This window comes from Diuraphis noxia, unplaced genomic scaffold (assembly GCF_037042655.1).
Source record: "Diuraphis noxia isolate RWA-SAM2 unplaced genomic scaffold, SU_Dnox_SAM2 contig0001, whole genome shotgun sequence".
In the NCBI taxonomy this organism is placed as follows: Eukaryota; Metazoa; Arthropoda; class Insecta; order Hemiptera; family Aphididae; genus Diuraphis; species Diuraphis noxia.
The window spans coordinates 26,996,630-27,015,386 of NW_028301711.1; the positions used below are offsets into that span (position 1 = coordinate 26,996,630).

Below are 18,757 nucleotides of genomic sequence, written 5' to 3' on the forward strand. Positions count from 1 at the left end.
TGTGCAGCCAATGTCGTTCAACTTCAATTTAGGAAAACGATAATATATAAAACAAAAAAGCAAAATTATAACCAATATTATGCTCAATGTTACAACTTACAACTGACTCCACCGCGCTACTACTATGGCTCTATTGTCTGTATTTACTCGTATATAGTTGTTTTATCATAACTACATGTGAGGACAGATTTATTGCGATTTATTAAGTCTTAAGCGACGACGAAGAACTGCAATAGGGGAAAAAACTAATGAAATCGATTTGAATGTATAATTAACGTCCAAATGCAGGGGATATACAGTTATACATATATACTATTAAGATTATAAGTTATTAATAAATAATAATACTACTAACACTGCATGTATACACTGCAATATATATATACAACTTCATTATTATACCTAGCTAATAGAAACAACGTTGAAAGCGTATTGCATAGATATAATATTACACACAATACATATATTATTTATAATATATACCATATCGTGTGTGATGCATTTTTGTATGTGTTTATATCTTTATATTAAATACTAAAATTTGCAGCCTAAACACGTAATGGTGGTCCTCCACTCCTCCCGCCACCGTCGACCTTTAAGCTCGGACTTGACGCGTTGTTGACTTTTTAATTTTTCCCTAATTGTTGCGAGTCACGATGATTTGTTATTCGTAATTCTCGGACACCGGCGGCCCATATGTCGCGGCAATAACGGACGTGGAAGTGGTCGAGGTGGATGGCGGTGGTTCCGGTCAACGGACACACACACACACACACTTACATACAAATGACGACACGTAATTTGACTTTATGTGCGTACCTAGCGCGAATACGTATGGTATCGCACCTGCTTGCACGCCTCCCCTCCCACTCCACCCCGCCAGTTATAAAATACTGCAACCGAGACCGACTTTTTCGAATATATATTTTATAAACTGCTGCTGCACTCGTCACTCTATTAAATAAATGTTTAAATTAATAATTATTACAAATCACGCTGTTGTCGTGCGGACATCTGCTGCATGCACAATGCGCGTGACGCGGGAAGACGACGATAAACCTTTTTAATATGGTGAATTTTTTTTATTTAATGAGTTTTGATATATTAAATAGTCACTTGTCAGATATGCAGTGAATTTGCAATTATTATGTTCACGGTGTGTAAGTCTAGCGTATTATACCTAATGCGTGTACGAATAGTGAATACCTACTTATACCATTATCTTTATGATATATCGAGAACTTGATTATAATCGAGCTATATGCGTTAAGCAAATAGTCAATCAGGTATTAGTTGATTAGTCTAAGTTATGGTAGATTATAGGAAATAAAGGATATTGTAGCATGTTTATACACTTTTTTTTAGAAAGTTGAAAAGATTTATTCTTTTGAAACTATATGAAAAAGAAACTATATTTGTATTAAAATATCATAATATTAAGTAAGATAATAATGTTTATATAATACTATGTCGGTATAAAACAGTAAATCTGTATTAAAATACAGTTTATCACACTTAAATGTACATTTATAAAAATGAATTAAATTTCGTATTTAAAATGACAATATCGGAATATCCTCAAGCGGCAAAAAATCAATCAGCTAAACCATCACATTTCGAGTAAAAAACGCATGTCATCTTTTCTCAGTTCTTTCTTTTCGGACGAAACCTTTTACATTTCCGTTGCTGACTCGCCTGACTCTAATGATGTCATAAAAATGATGATACAGTGCGTGTGTAACCTCCGTCCGATATACGAGTACACGTGTGCTCTCGGTCTTCGCTGATCGCATTGTTTAGCTTCCGATAGCAATAACACATACGACGCAATACGCAACACGCTGCAATTAAGAAGGTATGTTGTTATAGTACGGCTTTCCACAACCAAATAGGTAACAACAACCACCCCACAAATCGAATATATCAAAGCCAGATTACATCACCTAATAACATAAATTCGCTTTGCGCTTATCAAACAATAGATTTGGTATATATTTCACCAGCAAGAATGTCGTCGTCCGTCGACCATATTATCTCAAGACAATCATATATCGTTATAAATAATACACAAATCACTTATCGTCGGCTCATTAACTCAGCAAAACGAATCATCATATCAAACGTGCATACCTCTCGACATAATTATAAATGCTATTCGTATTAACAATATATTATCTTCATTAAAGTATTATCTCCCATTACTTTTATGAAAGGCGGCTTCTCAAACGATGAATACAGCCACATGGGCAGTTTTCGACGAGAAAATATATAAACACCCTATATGTATATTTACGCCCTGACGATATCAATAAACTACCGAGTTCATTATTAATTAATTACGATCAAACCGATTACCGCATATTCTTTTCAGATGACACTGTATTATGCTATATTTGTAAACAAACGGGCCATACCTCAAATCACTGAAAAAAAGATTTTGATAGTACATTTCTAACTAATAGAAACTCCGCCGACATTCAAAGAAATCGTTATAGATAGGTGCTAATTCACAAAATGACCCAAATACCATGGTTAAGGACAGTATTAATATAGAACATATTATCGAACATAATAATCAACAATTAACCAACAAGTTAGCCTACTCACTCACAGGAATCAGTTGACCACATAAAAAGACCCATCTCATCATATGTTAGCACCAGTGACACCGACAATGCATCCATTACAAATAGCCCTATTAACACAACAACAACCCAAAAGGAATAGCAAAACCACCAAACTAATAATAGAATCACCTCAACACAGCTATTAGAATTCCAATCAAACGGAAAAAAGCAAATGCAGAAACAACAATACATACCCTACACCAATTAATAACATGGACCTAGCTTAGGGGTGACGCAGAATTTTAACAAGAAAAGAAAAAAAATTTAAAAAATTAATTTTTCCGAAAACAGTCATATAATTTCTTATAATAAATATATTATACACCTATACCACCACTATCATGTACATAACATACCTCAAAGTTCGTATCTTTATAATAGTTTGTATTATTTATATTTTATCTTTTGGTCCAATAAACACGTGTACCTAGTAATAAATATACAGCTAAGATTGTTTATTATTTTGATGTTAGTGTGCCGCAGTGTTTGATTCTAGTGGCTAAAGGTGACATGAATCAAAAAAGGTTGAGAACTACTGCCTTAGAACAAATAGTAACCAAACTAGACGAAACACTAGGCTCAGCCAAAACTGCCTTTGAATGAATTTCCGACCAAAACATAAACTTCACTCAGCTCAAGTAAATTATTGAAAATTCCTTCAGCGCGGATGATCCTTCCAATTTGTTAAACCAATTTAACATAAAGCCGATGGAAATGATTGAAATATTAGACACGATCCGATCGATCGAAAATAAAAAGCCTTATTAGCATTAAGAACGGACTCACGAGACTATGCAACTCAATTTTCAAGTCAATATGAAGATGCAATCTCTCTTCATCATAAAGAAAACAAATATCCAAAAAATCAACCACCCAAATTAAAAAATCACAATTTATAAACACTAAAATGCAGACACAATCAAAAAACATTATTCAATGCAACCTCAATGGACTCTATACAAATATCGATGAAATTAAATTAATAATAAACTTACACCAACCTATAGCAATATGACTTCAAGAGACTAACCTCAAATTTGACGAATCTACACCTAATATAAAAAACTACCAATATGCAATTAAAAACCGTAGAGGCTGCCTGAGGGCAAGTGGAGGTGTTTGCACACTCATCAATAACTCATTTCCTTGGGAGGAAATCCCTATCCATTCAAACATAGAAGCTGTACCAATATCAACCACATTCAAAACAACATTCCAAATCAATTCAATTTTACACTTACAGATTTAGAAAATATTATCAAACAATTATCACGACCCTTCATTATTGTCGGGGATTTTAACAGCCACAGTCTTACACGGGGTTCATATAAAACCGATCCAAGTGGAAAAGTTATAGAAAAATTATTAGAACAAGATCAAACTGATTTTCAAATGTACCTACACTATGCAATTATAATTAGAAATAAAATTTATATAGTTACCAGATATTAAACATTGAAAAAAACACGGGAGGATCCATTCCCCTCATCCCTCCGTTTGATCGCCACTGAACACGGCCTTATATTCACTTGAATACTTTTAATGTTCATAGTATACCTATATAATTAATCTGAGCAACCTAATCATATATAATTTGTTACTTAACAAGAAATTATTTCAATAATATACCAAACGGGTTATTGACTATTGTAGAATGCAGTTTTTGCACACGAGTTAGACGGAAGAGCGAATAATCACCGGCAAGCCATTGCAATAAATCACCACAATGGCTTTTCATTTATATAGGTACCTACTATATTTATATTTATGCCGTAGATGGCGTAATTTCAGATCTTTTTAAACTGAGGTAACCATTCACGGTGGATTTTCCAAATCAATATTTTTTCACGTAGAATTACATGGCATAGTGCAACAATATAGTGGAAGGGGTAAAGGTAGGTCGTAGGTGTACGCCCACACAGGATTTTGAAATATTAGAATACAAAATATACATCCATTGTAAAAAAAAAACTTATCATGGAAATGAAACATAGCTACAATTTATTTTAATTATGATATATTATATATAATATATTATGTTATATTATTTAGTGAATAGGTCTTATTATCTGATGTTCTGATGTGAGTGACGTTTTGATAGTTTGTATCATATTGATTATAATTAATAGTTTATTAATATTTTATAACCAATGGTTGCACTATTTTAAAAATTTAATAATATTCTTACCCATGAACAAATGTCTATATATATACGAACACCATAGATTATATTATAATGATTTTCATTTAGTCTGTGGCAGTATAAGTACTCTGCAGTTTGCCAGTGTGTAGAATGTAGATCATATATTGTGTAGATGTGTCTAAAATCTAAATGTGTGAGTATCCGCCTGGCGCTAGTAAGAGGTACCAACTGATCCACTCAGTTTAATTAAAATATTAAAAAATTTTAGGGTCAAATATCACTACCCTATTTACATTTTGATCTTAGCTGATATAGGTAGGCCGAGAAGCGATAATTCAATATAATAATAATGGTTGTATAGAAATTAAATATAAGAATTCTTATAATTTATCATTGTGTCGACTTAAGGTTGATATACTTATAAATAGTAATATGGAGCAAATTCTTGTTTGCCCCCCCCCCCCCCCACTCAAATGATGCTATTGCCGTATATATATTTATATTCCAACTAATATACCCACTATGCCATGATTGCCAATGTAATATCTGTACTATTTATTTTTATATTATTGTTATCACGTTACATTGACTTAAAAATAAAATGTAGGTACCTATACATTTATTATAATATGATATTCTAATTGCAGTTGGATGTACCACATATATATTCAGCAGAGTAGGTCACAACGTTTTCCCTTTTTTCCTAGTATTATAAATATTATGTAAATGGGTATACTCGTATACTATTTACTTCAGAGTAAGAAAAACGGTGAAATCGAATTAGGCCTATTCTTGATATATATTATGCATAGTATACAATATACATAATACATATTATGTATGTATATATATATATAAAACCATAAATTTAGATATTACATTATATATACAAAATAATGAACAAAGCAATTATATCGTATACATCGTAAATATATATATATATATATTACAACAATAAGTACAACAACTATGTAAGTCCCTAAAGTGGCGACCGCCGTCGCGTTTATTTGCCAAAGCTCGCTCGACAGCCGTCCGGCGTGGCGGATATATATAGGGTACACACACACTTATATAATATATACATATAAATTTATACACACATACGCACGTGTACCGCCGCGGCCGAGCGACGTCCCGCCTAGGGATGCGCGATATCTGACGAGTCGACAAATGAGTGGAAACGGGTGAGCCACCCCGCCGCCGCCCACACACGCGCTGAAAATCTCAGGCCGCCGCCGATGATAATGATTAGTGGCGCATAAACGGCGACTGCGGGTATATTATTATGTGTATATATACGCGCATATAATATATATACATATACAGCAAACGGCTGCGGCGGCGGCGAGTGGTGGCATAGTAGTGGTAGTATTATTATTTTGATCTCTCCAATCTGTTCCACCGCGGCAGGGGTATGATGTAGAGGGGTATTTGACGTTGGTCGTGCGGAGGGAGTGGTGGGATGGTGGGGTGGTGGCCGGTGATGAATTAATTATTATCGTCGGAGCGGCGGCGGATAGCTACCCCCGTCGGCTGTGTACTCGACCGCGGGGCCCGCGGCAAAATTGGAAAATGGGTCGACGAGGGTAGTCGTTTCCCCCCGGCCGCCCCGTGCACAGATTCGGATGATGGAACCCCCGAGAGACCGCCGCGCCGCTGCCGCCGCCCCGTTACGGTCGTCGTCGACAGCGGCGCGCATTACATATATTACAATAAATCACCGCGCGCCACCGGCGCGGCGCGATGGCTTTCTGTTTCTATATATACAAATATATACGTATATATATACATACCTAATATATATACCAATTACTATTAATTATTGTTGTTGCGCGCGCATCGTCCCGTCTGCTTTTATAATATATACACCACCATCATATATAGCGTACCATCGGCGGCGTTTACTGACGACAAAGAAGACCCGTCAACAGCCCTGCATAATATTATCATTTATTATATTATATACCTAACCATATGTATACGTGGTATATATAATAGGTATGTTTTTATGTATACCGAGTGTAACTCCGTAAAATCTCATAAGCACACACACGCGCTCTCGTCTTATACTGCTCCTGTAAACGAAGTATATTATATATTATTAATAATATGATGTGTTATTGTAATTATATTATAGAATGCCCATACATTACGATGAGGCACACGCGTATAATTTAACCGTGTCGGTACGATGGTGTATAAAATAATACGATTAGTAATATTTTAATGACACAATATTTATTAGTTGTTTGTACGCATTATATTATATAGTTACGATTTATACTATTCACTGGTATCATAGAAAAATTTACCGTGTAGGTAATTATTATATGCATATTATGCGTTAAAAAAAGTAATAATTAACACATCGTAGTTATTAATGTCGTAAAAACCCACAACCCTGCTGCACCGAGTTGAAACAAAATAATATTATTTATGATTTATCGACAAATCATTTACATCAACACTTGTTGTTTTGTATGTGTATTTAAATATAATTATGAGTTATGACGATTCATTACGATATCACTCCCATCTCGTTAATCGTTATCGAGATAATTGAATTACACAAATTTCTATAAAGTCGTAAAACACTGCGTATGTACAATTATTAACTATAGTTTGATTTCTTATAACATGTTGGTCTCTTATATTCTTTTAAACTTATTTTTCTTTTAAATAAGATCAATATTAATAACTTGACCTTAAAATAGTCTTTCGGTGCAATTTTTTCCACACATACATACTTATTACCATATCATTTTGTTTTCTTATCGACAATTATTATTCCCACACTATTATTTAAATAATAAAATTTATTCCCACGTTAGGTATGGACTTTGATAATTGTTGTACAAATATTGATTGTATCTGATTATAAAAAAATGTTCTTTTGGTATGCATGAATAGTTAAAGTTTTATACATATTGGTATAATTTTACTTAACTATAATTATTAATTAGAGTCACTTACCTATAAGAATGATATATATACATAATTAAATATTATACCTATATATATACAGAGTGATTTAATAATGATTCGTCAAGTATGCTTACATTTTATCGACTATTACTTTAGTAATGCGACATTAACTCAAAATTCTTATTCTAGGAAAAGAACTTTATCTTGTATCTTAAGTCAATATTTTCAAATTAGTTTTGTTATATAAGTAATCTACATTTTAAGCAGCGCTATAGTGATGCAACTTGATTTTTTCAAATAAAAATCACTTTATTTTACTGTAAAAAGTTAACTAAGTTAGTACTTTAGTAGTGATATTGTTTTTTAATTTTAACGATTTTAAATAAAAATTCAAACAGTAGTAGGTGGGTATATAGTTCCTAAATTATTAAAATTTGTTTATTGAGGATAATATTTCTTAGTATTGGTTTTATATAAAATATATATAATATTAAGTCTAAAACTCATTATTAAACTTATATTTTTATAAATTATAAAATGTTATAATTTAGATGCTAATATACTATAAGTAACTAATAATTATATAGACTAGCTGTTATATATAATCATCAGGTAACTACTTTAATTTTCAAATCATCTAAGCCTCTATAGATACCTACATGATATTATTAACCGATTGGCGATTATTATATAGCTATTACCTTAAGTGTCTATAATATATTAATATGTATACAACCTTTTATAAATCAGAAAACGCTCGCTCAAATTTTGATTTATTCAGAGACCCATTATGTAAAGGACATATTATAAAGATACATAGAAATCTTTAAAAAAATCTTCAACTTTTTAACAATTAAAGTACCCGCAGAAAAATATGGGTTAACATTTGAAAAAAATGGTCTCAAATAGTTAACCTATCTACCTGCTACAAATACCTATATTATAGCCAACATTTTAAAATCTAAAATATATATTACATTTCATCTTTAGTGAGATTTAACTTTTTCGGAGAACAAGAATGTAAATTTACATTTAAAATAAATTTTGCACAATTCAACAAATCAATAGAAATATCATCGATTGAATTTATCGAGACTGAATAAACAAGCATTTCTATAGTAAAAGGTACTAATGAATATTTAATATAATTTCAACAGTTATTAAATAAAGTATATAATATTATAAGTTTTAAGATTAGTCTTTTTAAAATTATTTGTTTGAACAGGTAATAATAGTCATTAAATTATAAGAGTTGTAGTTGAATAATAAAATGTTGTATCAAGTTATTCGAATACTTGTTAAAACTATTTGCTTTAAATGTCTCTTTCGAAGAAAAATTTTAAACTATATTCAAAATAATTTAAAATAAAAAAAGTAAGTTTTCATGGTATTTTATAATAATTTTCCACGAATTAGTGATATAATGCCGTATAGAAATAAGTAATTGTTACGAATGATATAAATATAACAGTTGGTATGTAGGTACCTATCAATATATTTATATTTTTTTTTTACGACACGAAAAAGTTCAACAGTTGTTTGTTTGAATTAAATATTAACGAATAATAAATATCTTAACTGATATTTGATATAGATACCTTATATATATTTTCAATATTTGTAGGATTTTAAATCGAAAAAAAAATCAGTTTTAATTTTTATGTACGTAATAGGTATATCATGGTTGTTTTTAAGTTTTAAACTTTATTTACAATATTACATATTCAGAGTGATCTAAAGACATATTATATTAATTTTCCATGTATTTTGTATCTATGCATAATTATGTAGGTACCTATATTATAAAACGAAAATTTGGAATATGAGAGAATTGCACAACATTTATACGTATAGGTACATAATAGTATTAAGTATATAATGTTGTAATTTATATGTAACTACCTATAATACCTGTCTATGTAGGTATATATAGTAAATACTAAATAGAACATTTAGAATAAGTTTTTTTTTCGTATTTAGATAACTATGATTAATAATTTATATACTTACTTTGTACTTCAGAAGACAAGCCTACCTACACAAAACTAAAGAATCTATGTGTCGTAGGTATTTATGAATATTAGTATATATTTTATCGTTTAATATACTATACTATAGTTAAAGAGGACAAATAAATTATAATACGTGGCTATAAATTATAATTAATGAAGCTAAATAATTGTACATTGATTCGTGATAGTAGATGCAGATGAGCGTGTATAAAATGCACATGATTATTATGAACATAATATCATTGTGGCTATCTGCAAGCTAGCTTGTTATACCGAAGCTAACACAAATTATGTGATTTATTGATAAAATAAATTTTAAAAATTAAAATATATTATGATACGCGCTAGTGCTATAGTCTGCAGATGTTAAATAATTCTGTCTGAGAAATTAGTTAGAATTGTATATTTATAGGTAGGTACTGCAAAGGAATATTGTATAGGTATAAATAAGTATATGTGTTTTAGTTTAAGCCTATGATACAGTAAATATATATATATCAATATTATAATGTTGATATACGCCGCAGGGAAGCGTGATAATAGGAACATTTTTGGTTTTACCCTAATTTCTTATAAAGGCTTGTGTAAGATATATAATAAAATTATAAACACAATATGTAATAGCAGTTAAATATTATGATGTTCTACTCACAGGTTACAGGTTCTGTGGAGTTGTCGGAACGAATTCGGTTTCCCAGCAAATTGTATGCTAAAACTGTCGTTACATGTCACAACTATTATTGCGATTAACCTACACAAATTCATATTATAATATAATATGTAACACCGATACACGCGCATACACTGCAATATTCTGCATATTTCATATAGGTATTACGCGTGTATATATAGGTACTACAATTACATGTGCAGTTTAATTAGCTGTTTTCCTCGTAAAAACTCAATAGAACTCGAAAACTCAAAATTTACATTATTATATATTATTATTATACAATACAAATATATCATGTAAAATATAAGATAGTATTCATAATATAGTATAATATAATATTATACACTATACATAACCATATAGGTACATGACGTAACATATTAGGTATGCTGTGTCTGTGTGGCATAAGACCATTAAGACCCATGACATGTCATGCAGCGCGTTGAGATGATAATAGTTTTACACGATTTGAAAATAGCACGCCTGTATAAATTTTAAAAATGTTGTCATATCAAATTGAATTTATTTTACTTAAAACCGTACACATGATAAATATTTATAATAACATAATATACACATAATATAAATATATACATATTATTTAGGTAAAATATAGGTACACGGTATACGTATTTATAGGATACGACCGCAATGCGACAAGGTATAGTCACATTACAAAATATACACGTACATACGAGTATTATATATCGTATTATTGTATTTGTATGTATAAGTATATTGTATTTTTGTATATATATATATATATATGCATATAAAAAAAAATACTTAAAGTACAACAGTTTGCTGTGCGTACGCGTACATTGTAATATAGTATAATATAGTGTGACGGCGGCGGCGTCGTTTAAAAACCCGGCCAACACCGCTGTCGCCGCGCACGCGACGACGACGAAAAATAGTAACATAAAAAAAAAATCCTATTTTCAACGTACATTTATATAATATATTATGTATTAATTCTATAATTATTTTAACATACTATGGTCAAGCGGCAAAGACAGTCGTAAGTTGCCCGACGTATACCTATATTATATATATTGGCACTTATCGAGCGCCCAATATATTATACACATTAGTATACAGCTCACTACGTTTACAAAATATACATATAATTCACAATATTCACATATGTTATACTTTTAAACGTATAAAATATATAAATATATAATATATTATATGCATATGTACAAACGGGAGGAAAACGCTACTACATACACAACAATTTTTGCATCGCATCGCATAACTATTTTGTATATATATATATATATATATATATATATATCAATCAACATAAAAGGTCGTTTTGTAATTTTTTAAACGCGTACACACTAACATAAAATATATACTGTACACACACACGTATAATAATAATAATAATAATAATAATAATAATAATAATAATAATAATAATAATAATAAATCTAAAAACGAAACATGACGATAATATCAAACACATAATATGATGAGTATAATATAATAGTTTATAGGTAGAAGGTACTCGAGAGATTACTAGAAAAAATAAAATAAAAATTATGTATATCATATGTTTATCGCGATCACGCATGCGCGTTTGGCAGACGCTTGGAAATCATCGAAGAAAAATTAAACATAAAACGTGGCTACAATAATTACTATTATTGCTGGTGCCGCTGTTGTTGCTGCAGGCCCACCGGTGACCGAGCCATTTTCAAACGAGTGGCGGGTATTGGTGCTGGTGGTGCTGTTGAAGCTGCTGATGGTGATGGTGATGTCACAACGGCGACGACGATCCGGCAGCGGCGGCAGCGCCTGACACGGACGACGATGATGATTGTGGTCCACCGGAGGCTGCTGCGGCGGCGGCGGCTGCTGCAGCGGCCGCTGCCGCGTGGTAAAGTGAAGCCTGCTGGTGGTGTGGATGTGGATGGCCGTGGTGATGTGGATGATGTGGATGAGCGTGTGGGTGGTAGTAATCGTTATACCCGGCTGTGGTACCGTACTGCGAAGCCGCTGCCATTTCGTACATTTTCTCGGCGGCAGAGGCGGCCGTCGCGGACGACGCGGTGGCTGCGGCCACGGATGCGGCTGACGACGGTTTGTCGGATGCTGACGCAGCAGCAGCAGCCGAAGCCGTTGGCGGTGGCGGCAACAGTCGCGTTATTGAAAATGGATGGTTGGATGCGGCGAATTCGGCAGCAGCTGCGGCCGCGGCAGCCGCTGCTGAAGATTTGAGGTGCTGTTGCAGTTGCAGTTGCTGATGGTGGCTATGATGCTGCTGCTGTTGCTGCTGATGCTGCTGTTGCTGTTGGTGATTGTGATGTGCGGCAGCCGCAGCCGCGGCGTAAATGTCTACCGGGCTATTTTGTTGCTGATGGTGTTGCTGCTGCTGGTGGTGGTGCTGCTGCTGCTGATGTTGTTGTTGCTGGTGTTGGTGATGTTGCAGCAACGAGCCAACCAACATGGACGACGATGAGTCATCGTCACCACCACCGTGTTGTTGTAAGTGATGATGCATGTGGTGCACGTGATCGTGGTCACTGTCATGGTGATTGCCGTTGTTGTGGCTGTTTTGGTGGTCGTGCGTATGGTGGTGATGCAGGAGCAAATGGTGTTTGCTGTGTTGCTGCTGCTGCTGGTGTTGTTGGTGTTGATGGTGCATGCCACCACCGAATCCCAAGTCTGCAGCGGCGGCCGACGACATGAGTCCGCCACCACCGGCGCTTAGTTTTTGATTATGGTGGTGTTGTAGTTGAAGTAGGTGGTGGTGGTGGTCAGCAGCAGCGGCGAGTACGGATGAGGACGACGCCGACGACGGCGGTACCGATGACGACGGTTTCTTGTCCAGAACCATGTCTAAATGGTGTTGTTGATGGTGATGGCCACCACTTAATTGATGTTGACCGCTGAGCTGGTGTTGGCTACCACCGCTGTGTAGCATGGGCGACGAGCTCTTTGAGTGATTGTGGCCACCGTGGTGCTGGTGGTGGTGACCGCCGTCGCCGTGCTGCCGGATAGACGAAGCATCTTTTTTATCGTCTTTGAAACGCTTTTGCCGGCGTAGGTAGCAACCGTTCTCGAACATGTTGCCAGAGTCCGGGTGCAAAGTCCAAAACGAACCCTTACCTGGCTTGTCGGGCGTCCGAGGCACTTTAACAAAACAGTCGTTGAACGACAGCGAGTGCCTGATGGAGTTCTGCCACCGCTGTTGATTTTGCCGGTAGAAAGGAAACAGGTCCATAATAAACTGATAAATTTCCGAAAGGGTGAGCATTTTTACCGGCGAGTTTTGTATGGCCATGGTAATGAGCGAAATGTACGAGTACGGGGGCTTAGCGTGCGTGTAGTTCCGGCGGTACGTCTTGTCGGCGCGAACCCGCTGTAGCGCTGCGGCGTTCGCGGCGCCGGTCGGGTCGCCTCCAGCACCAGCGGCAGCAGCTGCGGCAGCAACAGCGGCGGCCGACGCATTCAAACCGTACATAGCCGCTGCTGCCGTTGCGGCGGAATTCATACCACCGTACAGTTGCTGTTGCATGTTAGCTGCGGCCGAAGCACTGCTCCCGAATACGAGCTGCTGTTGCTGCTGCTGCTGCTGTTGCTGTTGTTGCTGTTGCTGTTGCTGTTGGTGGTGTGACTGTGGAGGTGGCGAACACAGCGATGGTGTCGACGACGGTCCGCCACCACCGCCGCCGCCGCCGGTGGTCGACGAATTCCCGCCATACATTGCTGCCGCGTTGACGGCAGCGGCAGCAGCAGCTGCGGCCGCGGCCGCTGCAGTCGCCGTATCCGAGTACAAAAGTTTTTGCGACGATAGCATTGTCATAGTTGTCAGCGTTTTTAGTTTAACCTGTTTATTGGTATAAAAATTATATCGTACCTATTCGGTGTAACTATGGTCACGGGTGCTCGCGGACGGTTTTACTTCACTATACGACGCTGACACCCGCGCTGCAAACACGTAAAATATCAGAGGCGACTACAGGACAGCAATCTTAACGGTAGGGACGACGGCGACAACGGTGACGGCGGCGCTAGAGAATGCGTCGATGACGGTAACGGCGGACAATCGTACATAATATTTGTCCACAGCGACTGTAGGGCGGCGTATACGCTATGATATGTACGGTTTTGTAGAACGTCTGTCGCGCTGTGATCGTCTTTGAGCAGACTGTGATGGTTTTCTGGGCGCGGCGGCCGGTTTGCCGACACTAAACACGGTGCGTACAATAAATGTGTACCGTTCGGTGCGTGGTCGCGTTCGCAAAAAACGGCGCGGTATAGGTACTCTATCGTTGCGCGGTTCGCAAACACTGCGCACAAATACGTACCGGCGACGGTGAATTCGCGCGGGCTTCTCCGGCTCGCGGACACACGGTAACGATCAACGGACCGTTGTATATTATTATCTGGTTCGCGGCTAATATATTATATACCTACGTCGTGACGTACCGAACACAATAATGACATGATATGTGTTTGTGTGCGTGCGTACGTTATTTGCTCGCAGGTATATAATGTATTATTACGATGTGTTCGCGTATATTATGACGTACGTTCGGGTAAGGCTGATCGCGGCAAACTGCTGCCGTCGTTAAACCGACCGAGTGAGAGTGTGGTGCCCCGCCGGCCCGGTCACGGTCCCGGTCGACGGACACACACGCACACACACGCGGACCTAACGCACACACCCACAAAACACGTATACTCGTACACGGGTCAGTGGCGGGGCGCGGAAGGAGGTGGGGCCGGCCGTCGAACAAAATAATTCGATGTGCCGGTGAGTGCGTGCGAGCGTTCGTACGGCGCACGCGCGGCGGTGTCGTCCGCTGTGGCAGTGTTGTGTGCCGGAAGCGCGGTGCGGTGGTACTACGAGGTGCGCTCGCGCATTGGACGGTGTCCGACGGCGGCGCTGTGAGCGCGCCACGCCCGCGACACTGCGTCGCGACTCCCTCGGTCCACGGTCGCCTAGACTACGACCAATCGGGGTTCGGCGCTTCGTCGCCACCGGTCGTCACCTCAATCCCACCCGACAGTGTGATGACGGGTTTTCCGCCGCCGCCGCCGCCGACGGTTTTTTTTCGTCATTCGTTTTTTTCCCACATCAGTCACGTCGCCGCCGGCACACGCACACACGGTCGGTTGTCTTGCCGCCGCCGCCACCAGCGCACCCGCAGATGTTCGGCCCGCCTGCACTTCGAACTGCACCCGCACACCGCACCCCACACCGCGTCATGTTTCATGTAGACGATTTGGGCCCATATGGTATATAGTGATGTTACAGCGTGTGGACGAGCTATACCTAAAGGCCGCCGACCGAAGACGTGGATCCGCACCAGAAGAAAATAGAGAGCGCTCGTTTCACTATATATTTTATCGATATATTCATATTTTATATACCTACATTCATATATAATACATTATATACCCACCTAAAATTATAATATAGTATGTAACATTTATGTAATACCTATTATGATATTTATATAATTTAACACATGCAATATACGTATATAATATTATTATGTGTGTATATATTGAACATAATACATATTATATATGCTATATAATACATTTGTATACCTGTACATATAGGTAATATAATGTGTGATGTGTGTTTAACGGTCTCGTATAGAATTACCCGATTCGTTTCTTAATTGCAGCGTCGGAGTAGTAACAATTTCCGTTATTTCGCACTGAACGTGTTTATACATATAAATATCATAATAAATAATTATAACGAGCTATCATTGTACCTATATTGTTTAAAAATTATATTTTACATAAAAATAGGTGGCTTCATGTAATATAATATTAATATAGTATCTATATATTGTATTATTTAACACATCATCTATATTTATTAGTATATATTACGCTGCAGCTAGTATAGGTACCCTAGCTGTTTTTATAGAATTTTGTGATGCACCTATATACCTAACCTATATATACAGGCATACAGCTAAACAAAATATTTAGAATATTATAGAACAGAATATTCAATAGGTATGTAATTATTTACGCATCACGGCAAAGGCAAAATTGGCCGAGGTATGTGCAGTGTTCATATAGACTATTGTTACCCGCGCACATGGCACATATATACCTTTCACTATATATATTCCTGATTATTATATATACCTTTATGAATTAATAATAAAAAAGTCTTATAATATATTTTTCCATACTAGGAGTTTCTATACATTTTAGTCTGCGGCAAATTTCAAATGGCGTAAATATAATATATTCTATTTGGTATAGTGTTTAATATGGCCAAGGTGTGACCATTAGGGAAAGTTAAATATAAAATATCCTGAGAATATAAATAGTTATATACTTATCTATCATAGATATATTATTCTTTGTCTATATTTATACACCCATTCATGTAAAACAGAATGCTTATTTAATATACCCATCATAATATATCACATATACCTATATTATACATATATAGGCTATATATATGTTTGCAATAAAACAAAGCTGAAAAAAGTAATAATTAATATTTTAATTATAAAGTAAAACACTCTCCCCCTTACTTTCTAATAACGTTTTTATTATTGTTAGGTACAACATGCAATATATACATCTTCCGACAAAATTAATTTATTGTAATAATTTTCAATTATTATTTCTAAGTATTTGAATGTTTATTCAGCATATAGGTATATATATATAATATAGTTAAACCAGTTTATTATTAATCTTATATCCAGTATTTAATTTTTTTCAAAATGTGTGTATTAAACACACTGTATTTTATGACATCACTAAACCTAAAAATGTAGAATGAAAATAATGTCATTGTTTTTTAGATGATAGTTATATATTATACTAAAAAATTGGTTCCATGGATTTTTGTTATAAATTACGGTATTTTACATAGGTAAAACAATGCTCCCGTAACCTTATAAAGTTATAATAAAAGTTGTTATAAGTGATTATATTATATTGATTTTATTTTCATTGAAATATAGGTTCAAGGCACTATTATACGCGTTTAACTGCAGCTAAGATAGGTATATCTATTCCACAGGTCGTTTAACATGTATTTTATAATGATTATAATTATTAATTATATACCATTATTATTATACCTGTGATTAAAATTTAAAAAAAAAAGTATTTGAAATTATTTTAGGTATTTAAAAAATGAATAGGTCGGGGCTTTTGTTTTTAAAAAAACAAATTCAATGTTTTGATAATTTCAGATTAAGTTCCATAAAACACATTTGGAATAAAAATTTAAAAATTAGCATTGATTGATCTAATATATAAGCCACACTTATTTTTTCCTTACTTATTATACCCGCTGAATTTATATTTATACCTACTGAGAGCTCAGATTTATTTACTTTTTAATATCATATAATATAAAGTTGGTGGATAATACGAAACTGTAAGGACTATTATTAGTTTCAGTAAGTTAACTATTTTTATAATTATATTACTTACACTACCTAGCTATATACCTATATATAATATTATATGCTTATACAAACAACATTGTTTGTTATATTATAATATATCAATATCATATAGGTAAGTGTATTATATATTATGTATTATTTGTAAAATATAGAATATATAGGTAGGTACTTATACCTATAAAGAGGAAACCTAGTATATTTTCCATAGTTTTTTTTTTTTAAAACACAATAATTGTTTATAAGTTTAAGATAATAGCCAGCTGAGTCTATAATATAATATAAAACCTACCTATTTAATTATGGAGCAGCGCCCCCCCCCCCCCACAAGGGGAGGGTCGGAGGGCCCATAGTACTGGAGCTCGGACTTTCGAGGGGCTCGGCGTTTATGCAAATAATTACTCTAATAATATAAATATATAATAGAAAAATGTTACAAAATTAATTGTAATTCATGAGGGGCCTGAATTTAGTTCTATACTAGGGTCAAAACTATGATGTGGGGTGCCTGATATGGAGTTTCACGTTTGTGTTGAATGATAGTGATCAGTGATCTTAATGAATTATTATAAATAATATTATTTGTGATCAATGTCCACTACGTAGAATTGAGAATGTTGAATAACTTAAATTTACGTATATATTGAACTATTGAAGTATTTCTAAATATTTAAATTATTTTATTAATAAAACAATAGTAAATTATATCCCAGTTTGCAATATACAATTTTTTTTTTGTCAAAATTAAAAAAAAAATCAATTACATAATTTAAGTGGGCCTCAGTACACAATTAAGGAGGGGGCCTCGTCGGAATTTGCCGACTAAACGACCGTTAAATCCGCCACTGGTGATCACAAAGATATGAATGTATATAAATATTTACCCATGTATAGGGCTGTATATTTATGTAATATTAAAAAATATTTGACTACACAAAAATCTATTATTTGTTTAA

General features: G+C 35.1%; 1 protein-coding gene across 1 annotated transcript; it reads right to left on the bottom strand.

The window, feature by feature from the left end:
* Positions 1–10,883: 10,883 nt before the first annotated feature.
* LOC107161798 (uncharacterized) lies at positions 10,884–15,149 on the bottom strand. The gene has a single exon (XM_015508367.2). It carries the CDS (start codon positions 14,195–14,197, stop codon positions 12,149–12,151), a length of 2,049 nt encoding a protein of 682 aa, XP_015363853.1. The 5' UTR covers positions 14,198–15,149; the 3' UTR covers positions 10,884–12,148.
* Positions 15,150–18,757: the final 3,608 nt, after the last annotated feature.

Excerpts from the sequence above, each read along its gene's own strand:
- LOC107161798 (XM_015508367.2), bottom strand. The coding sequence starts at position 14,197 with ATGACAATGCTATCGTCGCAAAAACTTTTGTACTCGGATACGGCGACT.